Raw genomic sequence first — 21,067 nt, forward strand, 5'->3', positions numbered from 1 at the left:
AAGCCCAGCTCCTTCCTGCTGACAGCTTTGCTCACCTTCTCCCTGGCTCCGTTCATTGTGGACTGTTTTATTCCCAGGACACGTGGAGATCTTCCCTCTGTCTTTGAAGAACAGCACGAGTGAAAGTGCCCAGCCCTGGCACTGTCAGTCCCTCATGGGACTCCCAACTTTCCTAGGGGGCTCTGCAGCCACACTGGGGCACAGGGAGGCAGGGCTCATGCTCCCGGGCGCAGGGACTGAGGCTGCCGAGTCCCTGGGCAGCAGGGGGGGCGGTGGGCTTCCCTTGAACACCCTCCCCATCTCTCCCCTTCTCCTGCCTCCCTTCTAACCAAGCCCTACTGTGTGGTCCCCAGAAAACCAGGAGTACTTTGAGAAGCACCGGTGGCCGCCCGTCTGGTACCTGAAGGAGGAGGATCACTACCAGCGGGCTCGGAAGGAGCGTGAGAAGGAGGACTATCTCCACCTGAAGCGCCAGCCCAAGCGGCGGTGGCTGTTCTGGAACAGTCCTTCCTCACCATCCTCCTCTGCAGCCTCCTCAGCATCCCCATCTTCCTCCTCGGCTATAGTCTGAGATGCTGCCGCCCTCTTCCGACCCTGCTGCTCTTGTCCCCACTGGCCCTTGCCCCTCTGCTCTGCTGCATCGCCCCCTCCACCTTCCAGGGACAAGGGGACTCACAGAACCAGGACCCGAAGGGTGCAGCTGCTCTCACGAGCCAGTGCAGCTCAGCCAGAGAGCTGGGCCTTGGGGATCAGAACGGGGGCCCCTGCCAGCTCTAAAGCAGGGCAGGGAGGTGGAGAGCAGGGCGTGAGCTGAGTGCCCTGGCATCCTCTCTCTGGCTCGGAGAACCCTAGCATCAAAGGGAACACTCTCCCAGCCAGGGGGCTGTGCATCTTGCTCTGGGGAGGCAGTCCCCGCCTGGGAAGCTGCATTGTGCTGGGAGGGTCCTGCCTCTATTGGCCATGTTTCTCTGCTGATGGACTTGAGGCTTGCAAATGTTCTGTGGTCATCTCTGCACGGAGCCTACTCAAATCCTCCCTGGAGAAGTCAGGGTAGAAATTAAGCCTTCTGAGCCCAACTCAAGGCTTCTATGTCCTGGGGTGCAGCTGCCAGAGGGCACAAGTGGGGAGGCTTGCATTCTGCCAGCATCCCTCCCAGGACCGTAGGCATCAGGCCTGATACACAGTGACAAGGTGGTCAGAGCTCCAGGCCTAGAAGCAGTGCCTCTTGGTGCAGTGAGAAACCTCTCCCTCCCCACCTTCATTGCTCAGATTTGGAGATGGAGCCAAAGGAAACAGCTGCAGTGGGGTGAGAAGGAAGGTGGGGTTCTGGAGGCAGCAATCCTGCACCCCTCTGGGCTCCTCCCCTGCCTCCGGTCAGCACAGCTTCTTAGGGGTGGGGCAGAATTAGCAAAAAAAAAAAATCCCCAAACAACAAATAGATCACCACCAACAAAATCACTCTAGCCTCTATCTCCTCAAACAAAGAAAAACAGAAAAAGACCCTGTATAGCTTATATTTTTATAAAGCCAAACAGGGCCCACCATGTTGATGAGCCAGAGGTTCAGGATGTAGAATTGGTTCTAGTGCCTGTCAGGGAAGAACGTGTCACCTGCTAGCAAGGAGCCCTGACGCTGCTGGCTGGCTCTGGGGGGGCAGCGATCCTGCCCTCAGCATCGGAGATGGAGGTCCCGGGCAGGGAAAGGGCACTCTCGGGCCACGAACATGACTTTGGACTTTGCTTGGCCTGTCATGAGGATTGGGTCATCCTCACCTTCAGAAGGTGACTCCACAGGATGTGGAGGGTATGTTGGTGGGTAGAGGGTTTTGGTAGGGGTCAAAGGTAAGCAAAGGGCACTGAGATAGTAGGAGGCTCTGTAATGAAGGATCACAGGATGTGGCCTTACTTAGTGCTGGTTTGGGGTAAAGGGGAAGGAGAAAAGGGGGAGAACTGAGCAGGAGCAAAGCAAGAACCCTCCAGAGTAGGGGGTGAGGCTGGAGGATCGCGGGGGGGTCGGTAGGGCAGCTTGCAGCCCCGAGGGGAGAAGCTGGGCCACACCTGACCCTCTCCCCAGCCTCTAATCCTGCCCAGTGTTTCCTGCCTGCACCCTTTTCAGACTTGAAGTCAGAGCTCCTCCTCTGACGGGTGGGGCCAGGGAGACAACTGAGCTCCTGGCCTAGGGCTCAGAGCAGGGCGCTGCAGGAGGAGGGTGCGGCTCTAGGTCCTGGGCCCTGGCTCGGGCTGCACCACCAGGAGTCTGGCTGGAGGCAGGGGAGAGCAATCTAAGAAGCCAAGGAAGTCTGCCACAGTTTTGTGCTGGTGAGCCTAGAGGTCTGGTGTTAAGTCCTCGTGCAGAGAGGAGCTGCAGATCCCACGTTGTCTGAGCCCCAAACCTCTCCCAGGCTGTGCAGCTTGTCCAGCGTGGCGGGCTGGGAAGCCAGGCAGGTGCTGCCCTCCACTGGCTGCCTAGCCTCCCTTCTGCCGAGCCCACAGTTCTTGGCTTCAGGGTGGGGCTGAGGAGCCCAGGCGGTGTGCAGCTCTGCACCCAGCAACTTCCCTCTGGGGATGGAGGGCAGAGGTGGGGCCAAGGGCCTCCCAGGAGCTCCAAGTGACAGGGAGAGCTGGGGCCTGAAGTCCGAGGGGAGGGCAGGTGGGTGTCCGTGAGGAGCACCGAGTAATCTGGCCACTGATGGGGATGCAGAAAGGCCAGAGACAGGATGTAGAGGTGCAGGGAGCCTGTAGGAGAGGGGGCCCAGGCCACCCCAGCAACCAGGGCCAGCTCACCTCCCAGGCACCCACTGCCCCACCCACCCCCGTTCTGTCAGAGCAGGTCTGCACCATGTGGGAACCCAGAAGGCCCAGGTGAAATCCAGGGACACCTGCAGGGGAACCAGGCCAGGGCCAGTGTCCCGGGCAAAGGCAGTAGGAAGGAGGGGCTGAACGTCAGTCCCCCAGGAGCCTGGCACTTGGAAATCCAGGGAATCAGAGCAGGAAATCTACCCATGCAGGGCAGCCTGAGAGCTTAAATAGGCGAGGAAGGAGGGGGTCACAGCGAGGACACAAACCCCTGTGTCTCACTCAGCTGCTTCAGAGAGTGGGGGGCAGAGGGGAGAAAAAAAACACCTCTTTTTATATGTTTCATATTTAATTCGGTCATAACTTCACAAATACATAAGTATTTTGTACATTATGGCCTTCTTGTGTCATTTGGTATTTCCAACAACCCTTCAAAGCTGGGACCTTCCCCTGGAAGGAGCATGGAAGGATTCCCTTAAAACATGTCATACGTGTCCTGGGTGTAAGCCAATCGAGAAGGCGACGTGCTCCCAGGGGGTGTTCTCCCTGGTGAAATACACAGACAGGTGAACATGAATGCATGTGACACAGTTGGGCGCTCGAGGAGGTCCTCTGAGAAAGGGCCAGGTGACAAAACTGGCTAACACGATGCACTCCCATCTGCACATGAAGAGGCAGGGCAGGGCCTCCAGCCAGGAGGGGGCAGCAGAGGCAGGAAGCACCAGGGCTACCAGGGTCCCCCCTCCTAAAAACTCCAGTGAACAATATACCCTGAAAGGGACTAAAAGTTCAGGCATTCCCAGTTTGGCCCAAGCCACAGGAGCCCTGGGCAATGAGCACCCCATGATCTCAACCTGTCGTGATAAGAAGACTGTGCAGTGGCTTTAAGGTGGAAGAGCTGGAGTAGTTACCAAGGATTAAAAAAACAAAATCAGGGGATCTGAACAGACATTTTTCCAAGGAAGACAGCCAGATGGCCAAGAGACACATGAAAAGATGCTCCACATCACTAATCACCAGGGAAATGCAAATCAAAGATACAGTGAGATAGCACCTCACACCTGTCAGAAAGACAAGTAACAAGTGTTGGTGAGGATCTGGAGAAAAGGGACCCCTCCTAAAGTGTGGGTGGGAATGTTAGTTGGTGCAGCCACTGTGGGAAGCAGTGTGGAGGTTCCCCAAAAAACCATAAACAGAAATACCATACAACCCAGTAATTCCACTTCTAGGAATTTACCCCAAGGAAACAAATCCCTGATTCAAAAAGATATATGCACCACTGTTTACTGCCACATTATTATAATAGCCAAGATATGGAAGCAACCAAAGTGTCCATCAATAGATGAGTGGATGAAGATGTGGATATACATGGAATATTATTCAGCCATGAATAAGAAAGAAGTCTTGCCATTTGCAACATGGATGGACCCAGAGGGTTTTACCCAGTCCAAGCTTGTGCCACTTGCTGCACAACAAGCCCCCCAAAAGGAAAATGACAAGAAAGTTGGAAAGCCAGCAGACTGAGATGATGGGCTAATGTCCTAAAGCACCATTGTAACCCAGGATTGATTTCTACCTTCCTGTACATAGGGAAGGGGGAGCACATAGGGTTGAGGTCAGGAAGTGATGATCAACTTCAGACATCTGGATGTCAGCAAGGGTCTGAGGGCTGTGAAACTCCCTGTCCTTGGTTAGCTGACTCGTCATTTTGCTGACATGGGTCTGGCCATGATGTTCTTGTAAGTCCTTAACAACCCAGTCATCATTTCTGTACATACTTATGTATCTCCTTGGGGAAGATGAGTTTCTGGTAAGGGGCAGGTTGCATCAATCTTAAGTTTTGAGCAAGATTCCTTATGATTGACAGGCAGCAGGTTTTTGACCCAAGAGGAGGGAGAGACAACATGGAGGCAGAGATGCCAGCTTTTTCACTCGGTTACAAGGGTAGTATGCTCAGTGAAATAATCCAGGCAGAGAAAGACAAATACCATATGATCTCACACGTGGAAAAAACAAAACACAACAAAATGAACAAAACAGCAACAGACTCATAGACACTGAGAAGTGACTTTTGGTTACCATGGGGGAGGGGCTGAGTGGGTGGGTGAAATAGGTGAAGAGGATAAAGAGACACAACATTTCAGTCATAAAATAGTCACAGATGAAAGCACAGCACAGAGAACATAGTTACTAGTTTTGTAACATCGTTCTGTGTTGACAGGTAGTGACTACACTAGCAGGGGTGAGCATTTAATAGTGTACATAACTGCTGAATCAGTGTTGGTACACTTGAAACCAATATAATATTATACATCAACTATACTTCAATAAAAAATTCAATAAATAAAATGAATTTTGAAAAATAATAAAACAAAGCAGTAAAAGGACAAAAGCCCCAACATATCTGGCCATTTTAGGTCAATTCTCACAGTATTTAGGAACTGGTGTTTTTGTATAGGTCATTTATGCAAAAAGTAGATGCTTACAGAGGGACTAAAATTCTTAAATAGCCAGTATGAATCCAAAAAGGCAATTCTGGGACTCAGATTCCAGACCAGTGAGAGAGCCCATCCTGTGCTAGGCTCGTAAACGCCACAGCCCATAAGCGCTGACTGTCACCTCCCCTCCCTGAGACCAGGGCAGAATGCCAGAAGCACATTCCTATCCTATTGCTCCTCAGCCCACATGGCGCTGAAGGTTTGCTCACAGGACCAGAAACGGCATATGGCACAGAACCTGTGCTGCCTCCCATCTAACCCACCTCCCACCCTGCCCGCCCATGTCCAGGGGTGAGGGGCCCATGCATGGCTACCTAGTTCAGCAACACCCGACACATGGGGCTGCCTGGGGATATTATGTCTCCTCACTCTCTGTTCACTTGCAAATAAGATATGTACCATTTATATGGATGTGCAATACTTATGTAAATACTCAAACACAGAATCAGCATGCTGAGAAGAGTGGCCCCTGTGGCAGCTGCCAGTCATAGTAAGGGGGTCACAATGTGTGTGAGGGAGACCTGGGGCCCGCCCAGGCCGCCCCACAGAGCTAAGTGTTTTCCTTCTTCTGCTTTTGTATTTCTTCTTGGTTTTGCCAGCTCTTCCCCAGGATTACCATGTAAACAACCTAGGAAGTACATTTCCAATGTTTTCTTCATGCCTTTACAAGTACATACAAAAATATAAAAGAATGTGCATAACGGACATTATTTTTACTATCAAATATACATCACAGTGGTTCAACAGTCCCCGACCCCCTTGGTAACCTCTAGTCCCTTCTCAGCGCCTGTGAATCTAATGCTTTTTTTTTGTACTTTGAAATAAAACTTATTTAATGATATAAAAATATGGTATTAAATGCCTTTTTAAGAAGTAAGTAACTTCACCAAGTCTTCTGACTTCATAATTGAAAAATAAATGAAACTGCTCTGTGCCTCCCACACTAAGACTGCCTGTCTGCCGCTTCCCGCTTCCCAACACGGAGGTCCCCCAGTGCCACTCCAACGAACTCGATTCCAGTCTGCTTTTAAAGTCAGAGACAAGAAACTGTTCAGACACTTTTTCCTTCAGTTGCTTCCCTGAGGAGGAACATCAGCCTTTTGAGAGAAAACGGAGTATTTATAATCTAAAGCATGTCTCTGTTGACTTTGAAAGAAAGCTTTTCTTTCACCTAACTTCCCTTACTTGAATTGAAAGCTTTAGGCCACAAAATACATGTAGAGCTAGGTGTTGTGAGCATGCAGGAGAAAATAAGACTGAAATGAAAGGGGACCCGCGATCCCAGGCAGATGCCCCTCAAGGCCCCCGAGAGCAGCGCCCGTGCCCAGGACCAGCCCTGGCTCAGTCCCACCGGCTCTTAGAAGAAGCATCTGGCACCTACAATAGTCAAGTCTTCACAGTGTTGGTCCTTATTTCTTCCTGAGCTTTTGTCTTGTGAATGTGAATCATCAAGAACACGTGCATTTCCCAAGTTTCCAAAGACAAATGAGGCAAAAAAAATCGTTTCTGGAGCTCGCTTGGGTTCGTGTTTGAGCTCTGCGGAGAACGCGGGAAGCTAAAGCAGAAGCAGGCACCGCCTCTCCAGCAGTGAGTCCAGCTGGCTTATATGTTTCCCTCCTAACCTTCTAGCTTCCCATTTACCTACAAATCTGGGGGTTTAATCTGTCTGGGTCCCTTGGCAAGAAGGTCAGAAGTCGTCGTCACTCTCATCCAGGGGCTCAGGTCTCCGGACCCCGCAGCTGGCCGCAGGTGGGGAGGCAGCAGCGATGCTCTCATCTTCCAAGTCGTCATCCTCCTCTTCGCCATCTTCCCTGTCGATCTCACTGTCCTCCGAGTCCTCATCGTCATCCGAGTCTCCTCCCTGCACTGTGCCCACAATGCGTTTGCTGGGAGGACCTCCATGGCCATCCGCGGCTCGGACAGCCGTCTTTCTTCCAGTTCGCTGTCAGATTCATCATCCTCCTGGGTGTCAATGTCAGAGTCATGATTGCTTCTGCTCTTGAGCAGTCGGTTTTCTTCTTCCTTTAGCTTGTTCTGCATCAGACATGGAGTACTTTCAGCTTCCTCAAACCTCTCCTGTGATGACCCTCCAGTTGTCGTTCCAAAGAAGCCAGGTTTCGGAATTTCTCCAGATAAATGTCGTATTGTTATTGCAATTCCTCCTCAATCTTCTCATACTCATCCGTAAAGGCTGGCCTGACACTCTGCAGAGTCTGGAGTTGCTTCCAATTTCTTTCCAGTTCTAATTTCCTCTTTTCAGTTTTGGCTTCTAAATTAGCTTCATCAGAGGCCATGTTATTGAGCAGGTCTGAACCTGTACCTGGGTGAGAGGGAGCTGCTGAGCCGAGGTTCCATCACATCTATGTCTAATCTAATGCTTTTAATTTACAGTATCACATAACAGGTGCAATCACAAATATCTAAAAACAATAATAAATACATCACAAATAACAAATATTGTGATGGAGATAACAACACAAAAACAACAACTAAAAAGACGGTGCTTCTAGAACTCTCAGAGCACTGCCGAGCTGGCCCCGTCTTCATAGACGTACTTTCCAGAGTCCAGCAAGTGCTCCTGAATATTTTCCTTTGCATTTCTTTCCCCCAGCGTGTCTAGGGCTGCCAGCAGCATGTTGACTGAGGCACCCTGCCCCATTTTTTTGAGCCAGACCACCAGCATTTCATACAGGGAATCCTTTGGGTCTGCAGCTCTAGCTCGGGCCACATGAATCTCGTTGTCCGTAAGGCCCATTAGCCGCATGAGCTGGTTCCAGGAGTTAAACGGCACAACTTCCGCAAAGTAATCGAAGAACAGGCGCAGGTCTAGGTGGGGAGAGAGCCAGAAACAGGCAGGTGAGCGGGCTGCAGTTTAGATCCAGTAGATGGACCCGAGGGTGGGAGACAGCAGGCGCCCCCTGCTGGTGAATTTGCACCAGCTCTGAACCCCCTTCCCAACTTCCCCTCGGTGAACAAGTGGGCCACCCATGTGGGTCTCACTAGTGCTCAAGGCTACGAGGAGTCAGGGTCAACAGAGAATCCTGCGCTAAGGCAAGATGTGATGTGCCCTAAGCACATCTGGGAGCGAGGTGGAGGTAATGGAGAGGGAAAGAATCTGTGATAGGCACCAGAGGGTGGACAGTCAAGGGGGCCACAGGCCGTCACAGCGGGGAAGCTGCATTTGTGGGCAGGGCTGGTGGCTCGCCTGCTCTGTGGACAGAACGGGGCAGCAGGCAGCAAGGCCTCTGGCCTCACACCCAGCTCGGCCTCCTCCCAGGCTGAGGAAGACCGACTGTGAGAAGGAGCGAGCGCCACACCCTCATGGACTGCTGGGCCCCAAATGGGGTGTGAAACGCACTGCCTTCTGCAGTCCACAGATGGGTAAGGCGAGCGCCCAAGACGAGGCTGTGTTTCCTAATGCACTGGGAAAAAGGAAAAGAAACAACTGATACTATTTTTAATAATTAAATATGCATTATTATTTTATAGTTTATACATTTTATGCATATAATTCTATATTTTAATGAAATACTTTTATATTATTTTAATAATGAATATTCATTTAATAATGAATGTATTCCAAGCTCAATATATTCCAAGTAGTTTCCAATGCATTCCAAAAACTTTCATCTTAACATGTAATCAATATACAAAAAATTATTAGTGAGCTATATTACATTCCTTTTCTCTACCAGTTCTTTGAAATACCATTTCCACTTTATACCACAGCTCATCAAATGCGGCCCAGCCATAGGTCAGGTGGTCAGTTGCCTCCTGGGGCCAGTGGGTGGCCTGCTGAACAGTACACCCCCTTAGGTGCTTTCAGTGGACCTGGTCCAACCAGGGAGGAGGGGCAGGTGCGGGAGGAGGGGAGGGCAGGGAGGGGTTAGGGGGTGCAGTTAGGGGTACAGGCACAAGGAGGTGTATAGGGACCAGCTGGCCCAGTGACAGTCAGCACAGGCCCTGGCTCTGTACCTCGCTAACAGCTAGGGGACAGCCCTCAGGACAACCGTTCCTCCTCCCTTAACTCCTGCTCCCCAGTCCCCACACAACACTCACTTTCAGTAGCGTCTGCTTTGCTGGCTGGAACCAGCTGCCGGCTTCTCACCTGAAACTCTTCAGTTCCTGGGGGTCCCTGTAAAATACAGTGGGGGGTGCCCTTGCTGTGAATCAGGAGTCCTGGATTTGAGAACTTGGCCTGACAGCAGCCAGTTGTGTGGCCTGGGGCTGTGGCCTCCCCTCCCGGGTCTCTGTGAAGATGGAGATGGACCCAGCTCCAGGCTGAGGCCTGTGTACCCATGGAGGCCCCCATTTCCTGCAGTCCAGCTGCATCTGGCAGCAAGACAGATATAAGCAGGATGAGAAGCGGTTGGGGCCCACCAAGAACTCAGGGGGCCAATCAGATAAAGCCAGAGAGCCAGAAAGGACTCACAGAGTTAACGCCCTTTGCGATGTGAGTTCATCCCACATGCGCTGAATCTGGGCTGACCTTGAGACTTGCTCTAGCTAATGCAGGTGGGATAGGGCAGACATGGGGCAAGCATCATGATCAATTTTCCTAAAAGTGCCATAATATGAATGCATAATAAGAACAGGAAGGACTTATCTTAAGACTAAGATTCCATTTTAAAAGAAAATTGGGAAGTTAGATTCCTGGCATATTCTTTGGTAATCAGGCAACAACCTGATGCTCCCAGTGCTGGGGGGTGGCCACTATGTTGGAAAAGAACAAGTTTATCCTGTAGAATTATGTACAGGACTGACTACAGATAACGACATATTGTTTTTCAGTGGAGACAGACATCATGAGACCGCATGACAAGCCTATGCTCCCCCATCCCTTTATCTTCATCCCATTCTTGAAAGCCTTAAAAGGCAGAATCCTAAGTCCTTAAATGCACCTTCTCTCTGAGGTCGCCTGCACTCCTCTTTCTTGGAGTGTGTATTTTTAGAAGACTTCGTACTGCTCAACTTACTACATTTTGTCTCTGTGCTCTTCTGGTGGTGTCTTTGTCAATGCTATTTCATTTTATTTTCCAGACTTTAAGCACAAGTCTTCCCTCCTTCTATCCTAGTTCAGACAGACAGGGAGAAGCTACTGAGAACTCTGATTTGAGCTTGCAAGTTCCCATCAGCGAGCTTCCCCTTCCTCTGCTTTATTCCAGTAAGCCTGCCTTTGTCTACCTTGACCCTGGCCTGCTCTTCCCGTGGAGTGTATTCAAATAGAACTTTCATTCTGCTTCACTGCTGTGCCTCTGCCCTTCAGTTCTTTGCTGCGGCAGGGACGAGAGCCGAGGAGAGCAAACTCAACTCCTCGATACCACTAACTGCTTAGGTCTCTGCTCCAACTTCAACAACTGCGTTCACCTCAGTAATCAGCACCCATTTGAGACATGGAACCTTCTGCCAGCCCACACAGTTCCCCTTTGTCCCTTGCAGTCCATTCTCATCCACCTCTCAGGACGTGGTCATGCACTCCCAGGCCTTAGGTGACTCAAATGAAGAATTACATATGAAGGTGCTTTAAGTAAGCATTTATTCCATGAATGAGAAAGTGCCTTGATCAATAAATACGCACCATATCAATAGTCTCAGTAAGTGATGAAAGCCTCTGATAGTCTCCATAGACGCTGAGAAAGCATCTGGCAAATCTAAATACCAATTCTGTGGCTTAAAAAAGACGAACAAGGCTGCGTCCATAATGATAGAAATCCCATAGGAAAGAAGAGGCATGTCATTCCCAAAGGGGACATATGGGACGCCTTCCCAGTGAGATCAAACACCTGTCTCCCCCAAGCATCTCTGAACACTGCCCTGTGGGTTCTGGGCTCTGCGGCAAGATGTGGAATAAAACCAAGGTAGGGTGAGTGGAAAGGGGCAGGAATGATAATCTTTATTTTAAATATGACTGTATATGTTAAAAGTCCTAATGTTTACAATGTTTTAAAATGAATGTATATGTCTTAATGAATGTTAAAAAACACAGTAGAAACAATATATTAGGAAATGGAATTATGAGAGGATCCAACCGATAAGGGTAACTAACATGTAAGATACAAAGAAACTGCTTTGACAAGAAATAGGAATAATTTATCTGAAGAAAAGCACAAATTTTAATTGAATCATGAAAAACCCGTGACTTGAAATGCTATCTTCTTTGATAAGAAAAATATTGAATATATTGAATTCGTCTTTGATTAATTCATAAAGATAAGGTAATATAAAAAAATTCAAAAGGTTTTTTTGGGGGGTGAAGGGAATCTTATAAAACAATTCCAAATTTTATCTGAGTAAAAATAACAAATTTTAAAAAGTAAGGAGGAAGCTTTTGCTCTCTCAGATATTAAAACATACTAGGTTTCATTTGTGACAGTACTGCTTATAGATGGCACATGCATAAATACTTGAGCAAAGAATCACAAAAATTGATCTCTGTAGTTTCCTGACATGCAAAGAGTCAGGGGGCTGGAGGAAGTGCTGGGGGCTTGCCCTGCTTACTGGAACCTTCCTGTACTATGAAAAATTTCCCCTGTAGATGGGCACTAAGTGCTTTGAAAAAAATGTGAACAGTGATTCGTCAGGATGCAGGGATTATTGGCCTATTTTTTTGTTGGTTTCCTTTTATATATTCTCTTTCTTTAAAAAGGGTGTAGTGCACAGACAGGAAAGGAACGGTTAGGGACACTCTAGATGGAAAGAGGCCACAGGCCACCTGAACACTTCACCTGTGATAAAGGAGGGGCCGAAAACATAGGAAAAGGAAGATTCAGTTGCTAAGTGGGGTTGGAGGAAGGAGAGAGGCACCCAGAAATCAGGGAGCACCTCACGTCATTTCATAGCTCAGATTGAGACTTGCTGCTGCTACATGCTAAAAATCATCATGAAATAAAAAAAACCGTGAGCGGTTAGGCCACGCCATCTTATGCTGGAGGGAATGAAGTTCTAAGCTTACGAGGAATGAAAAATTAAATGTTACTGCAAACTTACTACTGTCATATCAAAACTGATGAATTAATATGAACCAAAAAGCTGTGTGTGTGTGTGTGTGTACAGTAAAAAAGCACTTGTACATATTGGCCCCAAAATTCTATTTCTTCTAAGATGACAAACAAATATGATGATCAGGTATCTGGACTAAGATTGACTTTCTTATTGTTCAATGTAGTAATAATTTTGTAACAAATTTGATGGATAATCCTACTATTACGTGGAATGGCTTACTGAAGTATTTTGTAACTACACACAGGACTATCATGGAGACCCCGTTCACTCAATGAACACAAGTGTGCCCACTCTGTGCCTGCCTGTTCCTGGGCTTTGAGGATACAGGGAGAACTGGGCAGACGACAAAAAGCATCATTGGCCTTTGAGTTGTACAGTCACCATGTCAGGGTGACGGGTTCTCCCCCCACACAGCTCCCACCCCTCAGGTCCTTTTCCCCTCCATCATGACTTCCTGATGGGATAGGACACCTGACTAGCCTGGTCTTTCAAGCAGAAGGGCCAGGCCCCACGTGGCCTCTCGCCCACTCACCAGGAGATGCTCTGCCTTCACCAGGGGCTCCACAATGACCCCGGTCTGCTCCTGCTCAGTGATCATGGAGGACTGTGATTCTCTGTCGCTCAGGATATGGTTGTGGGCGTTGTCCACAATCCCAGGCCCTGTCAGGGAACTCAAGCACCTGAAAAAGTCCTCGGGAAGGCAAAGAGCTAACTCAGGAGTGCACCCTCGGGGCTGGCTGCAGGGTCTTGGGGCCCTGGTAGGTTCTGCCATGCCACACCCTCCAGGCTGTCCCTCAGGCTCAGGACAGCCAGGACTCTGCTGCTGGCACCAGCATCACAGTGCTGTGCTAAGGGGACTCAGCAAGCTGCCTGACCCCCGTACCCCAGGGTGCAGGGCTGTGGGGAAAGGGGGTCTCCCCAGCAGCAGGAGGGAGAGGGCTCAGACTCCCAGCCCCAGCCTACTGCCCTCCATGGCCAGCCCAGGCCCCATAAGAGAGCTGGGGCAGCAGGACAGGACAAATTGGGCCCACGCCCACCCAGGCCTTGGTGTAGGTGGGAAGCAGTTGCTGGGGGCCTGACGTCAGCAGGTCCTGAGAAACCAACTCACTCTGTCCGTGCACTTGGGGTCCACTCCACAATCTAGAATGAAAGGGGCATCCACCTTAGCACCTGTCTGGAGGGCCTGCCTCCCCAGGATGCTCGGGGGCAGGGTGGGGCAGCCTGGTGACAGGGTGGTGGCCGTTCCAACTCTGGGGCACCCTCAGGGAGGAGCAAGAGAAGGGAAATGAGGTAAAAGTAAACACACATGGAATCTTCTGGGTTCTGCTCTGAGCAAAGCTGCTTAAGTGCTCTGACCCTCTACTCGGACTCTTGTCACCCAACTGAGGTGCAAATAGCCTTTTTGTCCCAACTGGGGCCCTGAAGAGCTGAAGAGCTGGCCTACCCACCCAGGCAGAGGCCACCATCGGCCTTCAGACAGAGGGACTGGTGTGATCCAGGCCTGGGGAGGTGGGAGATGGAGGGTGATCACGGGGAACAAGACTGAGAAGATTTGGGAGCCCGAGGGAAGGACCCTGCCCTCTGGAGAAACAAAGCAGGGGGTGACGTGGAGGCAGAGGGTGCTGGTGCCTCCCCCGTCCTTCCCCAGCCTCACCTGGACAGATGTGCTTCCAGCAAAGAAATGCCATCAGTGGCACCACCAGCAGCAGACAGCAGCCAACGGCCACAGGCCAGACAAGGCCACCAGCACCTTGTGGATGGAGAGGAACAGTGGGCGGCTCTGGGCTGGCGGGCACTGGCTCTCCGGGCACCGGGGCCTCCCGGCTGGCCTGGGTACCTGAATTTTGGTTGACACACTTGAGGTCGCTCCAGGGGGTACAGGGCTTGGCCACAACCATCCCGTCAGGGCACCTAGGTACAGACACAGGGAGGACACAGAGGAATCCGTGAAGGAAAGCTGGATGATGAGGAGAAAGAACAGGCTTCTCCTCCCCGCAGGGCCGGGTCCCCTCTGACTCCTTGCTGGGGGACAGGAGGGTCTGAGCAGGTGCCCTTCAGCCCCAAGCCTCGGGCTAAGAGCTCAGAGCAGAGCTTCTCTGGAGGCCAACGCTGCCCTTCCCCGGGCTGCAGGGGGAGTCTCACACCGGGTCAAGGGACAGAAGCCCATCTGTGCCCAAGGTGAATCTTGTCCTCCAGTCACCCTCTAATACAGGACCCTCCTGTCCTCCCCCTGTTGACTGGCCTACCGATCACAGCCAACGCTGGAGGTCAGAGAAGATCAAGTTCCTGTGGCCCCCTAAGTCCCACAACAGGGAAAACACAGAGCCTTGAGGGAACAGGGTGGGGGAGGGCCCACAGAGCTGGCTCAGGGTTCTACGGGAACAGCAGGGGCTACAGGCTCCGTCTTGGCAGGACGCACGTGGGCAGGGGCACTGCTGTGTTCATGGGCCTCTGCCTACGCAAACAAATAGTACAAATTACATGCGATGACTGAATTGTTATAAAGATGAATATAAATCTGGCTGTATTCTACTCAGTTTTTTCCTTTACTTTTCAGAAGTAACTAAAGCTTTTCTTGGGCCACTCACAGTACCACAGGCCCTAATTAATGGCCCTTGGCCAAGGGAAGTGCCAAAGAGGTGTGGAAGGGGACACCCTGATGGACAAGGGGCTCAGAAGGCTCAGAAGACCCCACAGGGAAGCCCAGAAGCGGTGGCAGGCCGCCAGGAAGCAGACCGAGGACCATGCAGGCTGGGAGCCCCCCAATCCCCATGCCTCACCTTACGCTGCACACCTCACACACCTCCGGGGAATCGTTTCTGCGGAAAGTGCCGGGTTTGCACCAACATTTCCTGTCTACCGTCCTGTTGCATGGACTTATCTCTCGTTCATCTGAAGACAAAAGATACTGTTTTCAGTTTCCCTCATCACCCAAACTCCAACCCTTCAGCTCCACTCAGTTTACCAAGTAATTTTGGGGTCCATTTTCTGCAGCAACACACAGGGGGCACACAAGAAGAGCCACCATTCACCTGTCAGTAACTGAGGTGTATATGAAGGACCATGATTCATTATTTATGACATCAGGGTCAGAAGGTACCATCTATTAGCTCACAGGGTTCAGGGGGAAAGCAAGGTTATTTCAGAGACCCGGCATGGAAAGGAACTCTTGGGTGACCTGCCCAAAGCTGGCCCTGCTGGGGAGGTTGAGGGGCCTGATGCTGTGAAGGCTGAGAGAGCCCAGGCACCCCCCGGGAGCACAGAGCACAGGGCTAAGAGGGGCCTGGCCACAACCAGACCCAGGTCACAGCTCAGACCTGGCACTTTCCCACGTGGCCACGCCTCTTTCTCTGCTGTAACTATACAGCCCCCATTGAGGGACAGCTATTACCTTACTCCTTACTGATGTTTTGAAAGGTTTCCATGCAAGGTGAATGCATTATAAAAATGATTTGTTTGTATTTTATCTTACTGACCTAAGACAGAACCCTGGAATAGAGTATGATGAAGACCAAGTCAGTCTGGAACCCGTTTCAGATTCCACATTGGCTGTGATTACCATGTGATCACCCACCTGTATCCACTCTGGGCTTGGGGTCCATGGATTCCATACCTGATTTACAGGGGGTGCAGGGGATACAGGAAAGGAGGTTGTTCAAATGACTGGTGTAATCCACTCCATTTGTGCATTCACGACAATCTCCATTTCCATCTGCATAAGATCCTGGGAGGGGAGAGGAAAGCTGGTGCCTGACTTGCCTCGGGGTTCCCAGAGGCAGGCGGGGTGGCTGGGCATTGGTGGAATCCAGCTAGGGAACCCTCCTGACCTGCCCTTAGTTTTGTCCCCAGCTCTGCATCTACCACATACTCTAGACCAGCACTGCCAACAGAAATATACTACAAGCCACACATGAACTTCGAATTCATGGCTGCCATCATAAAAGAGTAAAAAAGAAAAGAGGTTGAATAAATTTAAACAAGGTATTTTAAACCTGAGAGATCCAACATAGGATCATTTATCCATGTATTCAACAAAAAAATATTGAGGTATTTTACTTTCTTTAATACTTCACTTGAAAAATGAAACCCATGCTCCCTCCACGGTGTCTGGGGTGTGTGATCTGCCTTCGCCTGTGCCTCTGACCCCTTTGCCCTCCACTCCCCAGCTGCCCCCTAGTTTTGCTCAAACAAGCCCAGCCCCTCTTCTGGGGTGATGGTTTCTGGGGGGCACTTTCAGGGCCCCTACCTGGATCTCTGCATCAAAGTCACCACCCCCGGGAGGCCTCGCCATCCCTATCTTTGTCCCACCCGCCACTCGGTTATCCTCAGGGCTCCTGTCATGCCCATCCCTCTGTCTGCATGCCATGCCAGGAGAGCTCCAGGAGGCGGGGCCTCATGCACCACCACCACCCCCGCCCCTGGCACAATGGCCCACAGAAGATGATCAGTGAATTCCTATGGCAGAAGAAGCCTGGAACTGCAGAGCTGAGAAGGCTGAGGACATGGAGAGGAGGGTGGGCTCAGTGCTGCAGATGAGTCTTAGAAGGTACCTGCTTCACACAGCGTCCGGGGGAACTGTCTTCCCTGCAGGCCGGCTAATTGCTGGTGAGCTCTGCCCTGCCTGGTGGTCATGGCCGCGTCAGCTAGGGCCTGTGGGGACAGAGCAGGGACAGGCATGAGAGGCTTCCAGACTCCCCTCCCCCTCACGCTCCCTCCCGTATTCTCATCACCCCAGCCACCAAAGCACAGAGAGCTGGACCTGCCTTCTAGCTCTGAACTCTTTCTTCTGGGTTCATAGTTTAACTTTTTTGCTAGCAAGTCACTTACAATTGAAAAGTTTTCTGGTATTCCTTTCTCTTCCAATAAAATAAAATACATTTATACCAGAAAATATGGGCAAGGAAATTTCTTATAAAAATATGAACCGCATGTGTGTTAGTCACAGCACCCATTATTTTGCAGGGTTTTTCAGTTCTCCTATTTGGCTGTATGTGTAAATGCTCTTTCCCCCTTGCTCTTTCTTTCTCTGTCTTGCACACGCACACGCACACACACACACCACACATTTTTACAAAGGAGTGTGCTACACTATGTGCACAATCTTTTGAAATCAGGATACAGGATCACACATTAAGTACTGAACATCTGGTTTTAACCTGGCGAGCTGTCCCCAAGAGGGGCGTAACAGTGTTCAGCAACACAAGAGTCACACAGAAGGAGAGGAAACAGCAATAAGGGATTTGGCCAAAAAATCAGAGTAATCTGAATGGGGTCTGAAGATTAGACATGGGTTGATGGTAATGTTCTGATTTTGAAGGCTGTGTTTGTGTAATGGGAGAATGTCCTCATGTGTAGAAAATATACACTCAAGTATTCAGTCATGGTATTTATCATGTCAGTAGCTAGTTTTCAAATGGTTCAGAAGAAAGGTTTCTGTATATTTTTCCAACTTTTCTTTAACATGGGAGTGTTTTAAAGTAGAAATTTAAATTAAGCAAAAAAGAAAGTTAAAAATAGCTTATTTGAACCGATTTCAACTGCCTGGGTCTAAATGAGATTAAATGCAGCCTTCTCCCATATAAAAGCCTGTCAAGTACTTGGTGACAGATAAGCTCCTGTGTGTGACCAGGTGGCGCCCTGTGCGCGTCCAGGTACTGCTGAGTCCCACAATACTGCTCCCCACCGTTCGGTCCTACTCTCACACTCTTACCCTCAACATATTATTGTGGACATTTGCAAGCATTCAGGACAGTCTTTAAACTGTACAATTAACTCCCGTATACTTGCTACCTAGATTCTATAACATTCCATTATATCTGCTTTATCACATATTTCTTTCTTTGACTCTCCCTATGTCCATTCATCAAACTATCTTATTTTTATGGTGAAATTCAGTTGCAGATCTCAGCACATTTTTCTTAATATTTCAGCATGTGTTCCAGTAACTAGTGTTCAATATTTATAGTTTTTTTTAACGGTAAACTTTATACAGTGAAATGCACAATTCTCAAGAATACCACCCATAGGGTTTTGAAACTCCATACATGTTTATAACCCAAACCCTCTATAAAGATCATGGGACATTAGAATTGGCTCAGAAAACTCCCTCCTGCTCCATCCTAGGTTGTCCTGGTCTGCTCTGTGACTGCAGGAAAATGGTCTTTATCACAGAGAAGTTTCCTTCTGTCCTAAGAAAATGAAAGCTTTCTCCATGAGAGGGAGTTAAATGTTGACAAATGCTTTCTCTGCACCGATTAATAGGTCCATATGGCTTTTCACCTTCACACTGTTAATACAGTGAAAAACCCTCTGTATCACACTGATGCCACCTTGATGGACTTGCTGAATCTCTGCAGAGCATGCATTTGGGTGTGGATGGGGGCCAGGAGGCCTCCTGGGTTGCACCGGGAGTTGGTGTGTACCTTGGGACCCTGCTTCCACCTGCATTATCATTGTGTAGGTGGGAACATAATCAATGGTGTTGGCCAGCACCTTGATCCTGAAGAAAGTTCCAGCATTTCCCCTGCCAAATGACAAGCACTTTGGTTTTGAAAATTGGATTCCTTCTCTTATAAGGCAGTTGCCCTTTAAACCTTGGTTTTTTTCTTTGCCCCAGGGCAGATGAATCTGCATTCCAGTCCCTCAGTGATATCCCTCCCTACTACAGGGCCACAGTGGGGACAGGGTATCCTCCACTATCATGTCTCTGTCTCTCCTGACATTTTTTATCCTTTGTGTAGAAAATGTACACTCAGCCCTAAGCTTTTCCTCAGGAGGAATTGCTCTGCGTGTAGGTATAGACTCACTTGTGTAAATTTGTGCAGCCATTATAGAAAACAGTATGAAGTTCTTCAATACTAAAAATAGAACTATCATATGATCCAGCAATTACACTTCTGGGTATTTACCTAAAGAAAATGAAACCACTAACTTGAAAGATATCTGCAGCCCTGTGTTTACTGCAACATTATTTACAATTGCCAAGAGATGGAAGCAACCTAAGTGCCCATCAAGGGGTGAACAGATAAAGAAATTGTGGTGTAAGAAGGATGTCTAAGATGGTAGCAAAAAAGGAGTCTGATCCTAACTCCTCCCACATACAAAACTACAGGAAAAGACATGAGAAAGAGGGCTCATTGAAATGGAGATCAACAATCTTCTTGATAAAGATTTCAAAGTAACAGTCATAAATACACTCACTGATATGAGGAGAAGCACTGAAGATATTAGGGAGGACTTTAACAAAGAGAAAAGTTGAAAAAGAGCCACTCAGAGCTGAAGGATACAGTAACTGAAGTGAAAAATACAGTGGAGGGAATGAATAACAGATTGCTGTAAGCAGAGGAAGTAATCAATGAGACAGAATAGAACCAGGAAAACAAATAGCTGAGGAAAAAAAACAAACGAAGAGCTGAGGAACAGAGATAAAAAAGAATCTCTAGTGAAAGAATGTTAAGAGAGCTGTGTGACAACTTCAAATGAAATAATATTTGCGTAATAGGGGCACCAGAAGGAGAAGAGAGAGACAAAGGGATAGAAAGTCTCTGAGGAAATAGTTGTTGAAAACTTCCTCAGTCTGGAAAAGGAAATAGACACCCAGGTCCTGGAAGCACAGAGAGCTCCTAACAAAAGGAATCCCAGGAATACAACACCAAGACATATAATAATTAAAATGACAACAATTAAGGATAAAGAGAGTGTACTGAAAGCAGCCAGAGAGAGAAAAATGATTACTTATAAGGGAAGCCCCATCAGACTATCTGCAGATTTCTCAGCAGAAACCATCCAGGCCAGAAGGGAGTGGCATTATATAGTTAAAATACGGAAACAAAAGGATCTTCAACCAAGAATACACTACTCAGCAAGGTAAGTTTCCAAGATAAATGAAGGTGGAAGAAATTCATCACCACTAAACCAACCTTACAGAATGTGTTAAACAGACTCTGTAGATGGAAATGTTCTTAAACCTAAATAGCTATCACCAGTGAAAATAAACCCACAGTAAAGGTAGTAGACCAATTACTTACCAAGAAAGTATGAAACTAAAAGCAAAACAAAAATACTAAAACTAGCTATACACAAAATCAGTCAGGGATACACAAAAAATGCAGATTATTACATATAATACATAAAACATGGAGGAAGAATAATAAAAAGGAACTAGTTTTAGATTGTGTGTGAAATAGACTGACCATCAACTTAATATAGACTGTTATATATTCAGGAAACTATCTATGAACCTTATAGTAACTACAAACATAAAGCCTATAATAGATATAAAAAACTGTTAATCACAACACTAAAGAAAACCATCAAATAACAAGAAAAGAGTATAAGAGAGGAATAAAGAAACAGAGAGGAACTACAAAAGCAACTAGAAAACAATAAAATAACAGTAAGTTTATACCTACCAATAATCACCTTAAATAATTACCTTAGATGGACTGAATGCACCAATCAAAAGACACAGGGTTGCAAAGTGGATAAAGAAACAAGACCATCTATAGGCTGCCTACAAGACACTCATTTCAGACCCAAAGACACACACAGACTGAAAGTGAAGGGATGGAAAATGGTATTTCATGCAAATAATAGGGAGAAAAAAGCAGGAGTAGCAGTACTCATATCAGACAAAACAGACATCAAAACAAAGAAGGTAACAAGAGACTAAGAAGGACATTATATAATGATAAAGGGGTCGGCCCCAACAAGAGGATATAACATTATACGTATCTATGCACCCAACATATGAGCACCTAAATATGTATAACA

General features: G+C 48.4%; 2 protein-coding genes and 1 pseudogene across 3 annotated transcripts in view; 1 reads left to right on the forward strand and 2 right to left on the reverse strand.

Moving 5' to 3' along the window:
* Window positions 1-3,189, forward strand: part of RHOBTB2 (Rho related BTB domain containing 2) — a 34,831-nt gene extending 31,642 nt beyond the window's left edge. The window contains exon 11 of one of the 2 annotated variants that reach the window (XR_005063026.2): window positions 354-390. Coding sequence is in view for 1 of the 2 variants with exons in the window: in XM_037024739.2 (XP_036880634.1) it covers window positions 354-571 (218 nt within the window). In the remaining variant the exon portion in view is untranslated. Of the gene's footprint in view, window positions 1-353 lie in introns of both variants that reach the window. The other variant, XM_037024739.2, reaches the window with a different exon arrangement.
* LOC108393180 (clusterin-associated protein 1 pseudogene) lies at window positions 3,126-7,647 on the reverse strand (annotated as a pseudogene).
* An 11-nt stretch (window positions 7,648-7,658) lies between these two features.
* TNFRSF10A (TNF receptor superfamily member 10a) overlaps window positions 7,659-21,067 on the reverse strand; it is a 36,131-nt gene continuing 22,722 nt past the window's right edge. The window contains exons 2-10 of the mRNA XM_017653890.3: window positions 16,846-16,945; window positions 15,909-16,019; window positions 15,076-15,187; window positions 14,133-14,206; window positions 13,950-14,045; window positions 13,404-13,435; window positions 12,828-12,986; window positions 9,353-9,428; window positions 7,659-8,119 (exon numbers count right to left, since the gene is read on the reverse strand). Of these exons, the coding sequence (XP_017509379.3) occupies window positions 7,809-8,119; window positions 9,353-9,428; window positions 12,828-12,986; window positions 13,404-13,435; window positions 13,950-14,045; window positions 14,133-14,206; window positions 15,076-15,187; window positions 15,909-16,019; window positions 16,846-16,945 (1,071 nt within the window). The 3' untranslated portion in view covers window positions 7,659-7,808. The remainder of the gene's footprint in view (window positions 8,120-9,352; window positions 9,429-12,827; window positions 12,987-13,403; window positions 13,436-13,949; window positions 14,046-14,132; window positions 14,207-15,075; window positions 15,188-15,908; window positions 16,020-16,845; window positions 16,946-21,067) is intronic.

This window comes from Manis javanica, chromosome 3 (assembly GCF_040802235.1).
Source record: "Manis javanica isolate MJ-LG chromosome 3, MJ_LKY, whole genome shotgun sequence".
In the NCBI taxonomy this organism is placed as follows: Eukaryota; Metazoa; Chordata; class Mammalia; order Pholidota; family Manidae; genus Manis; species Manis javanica.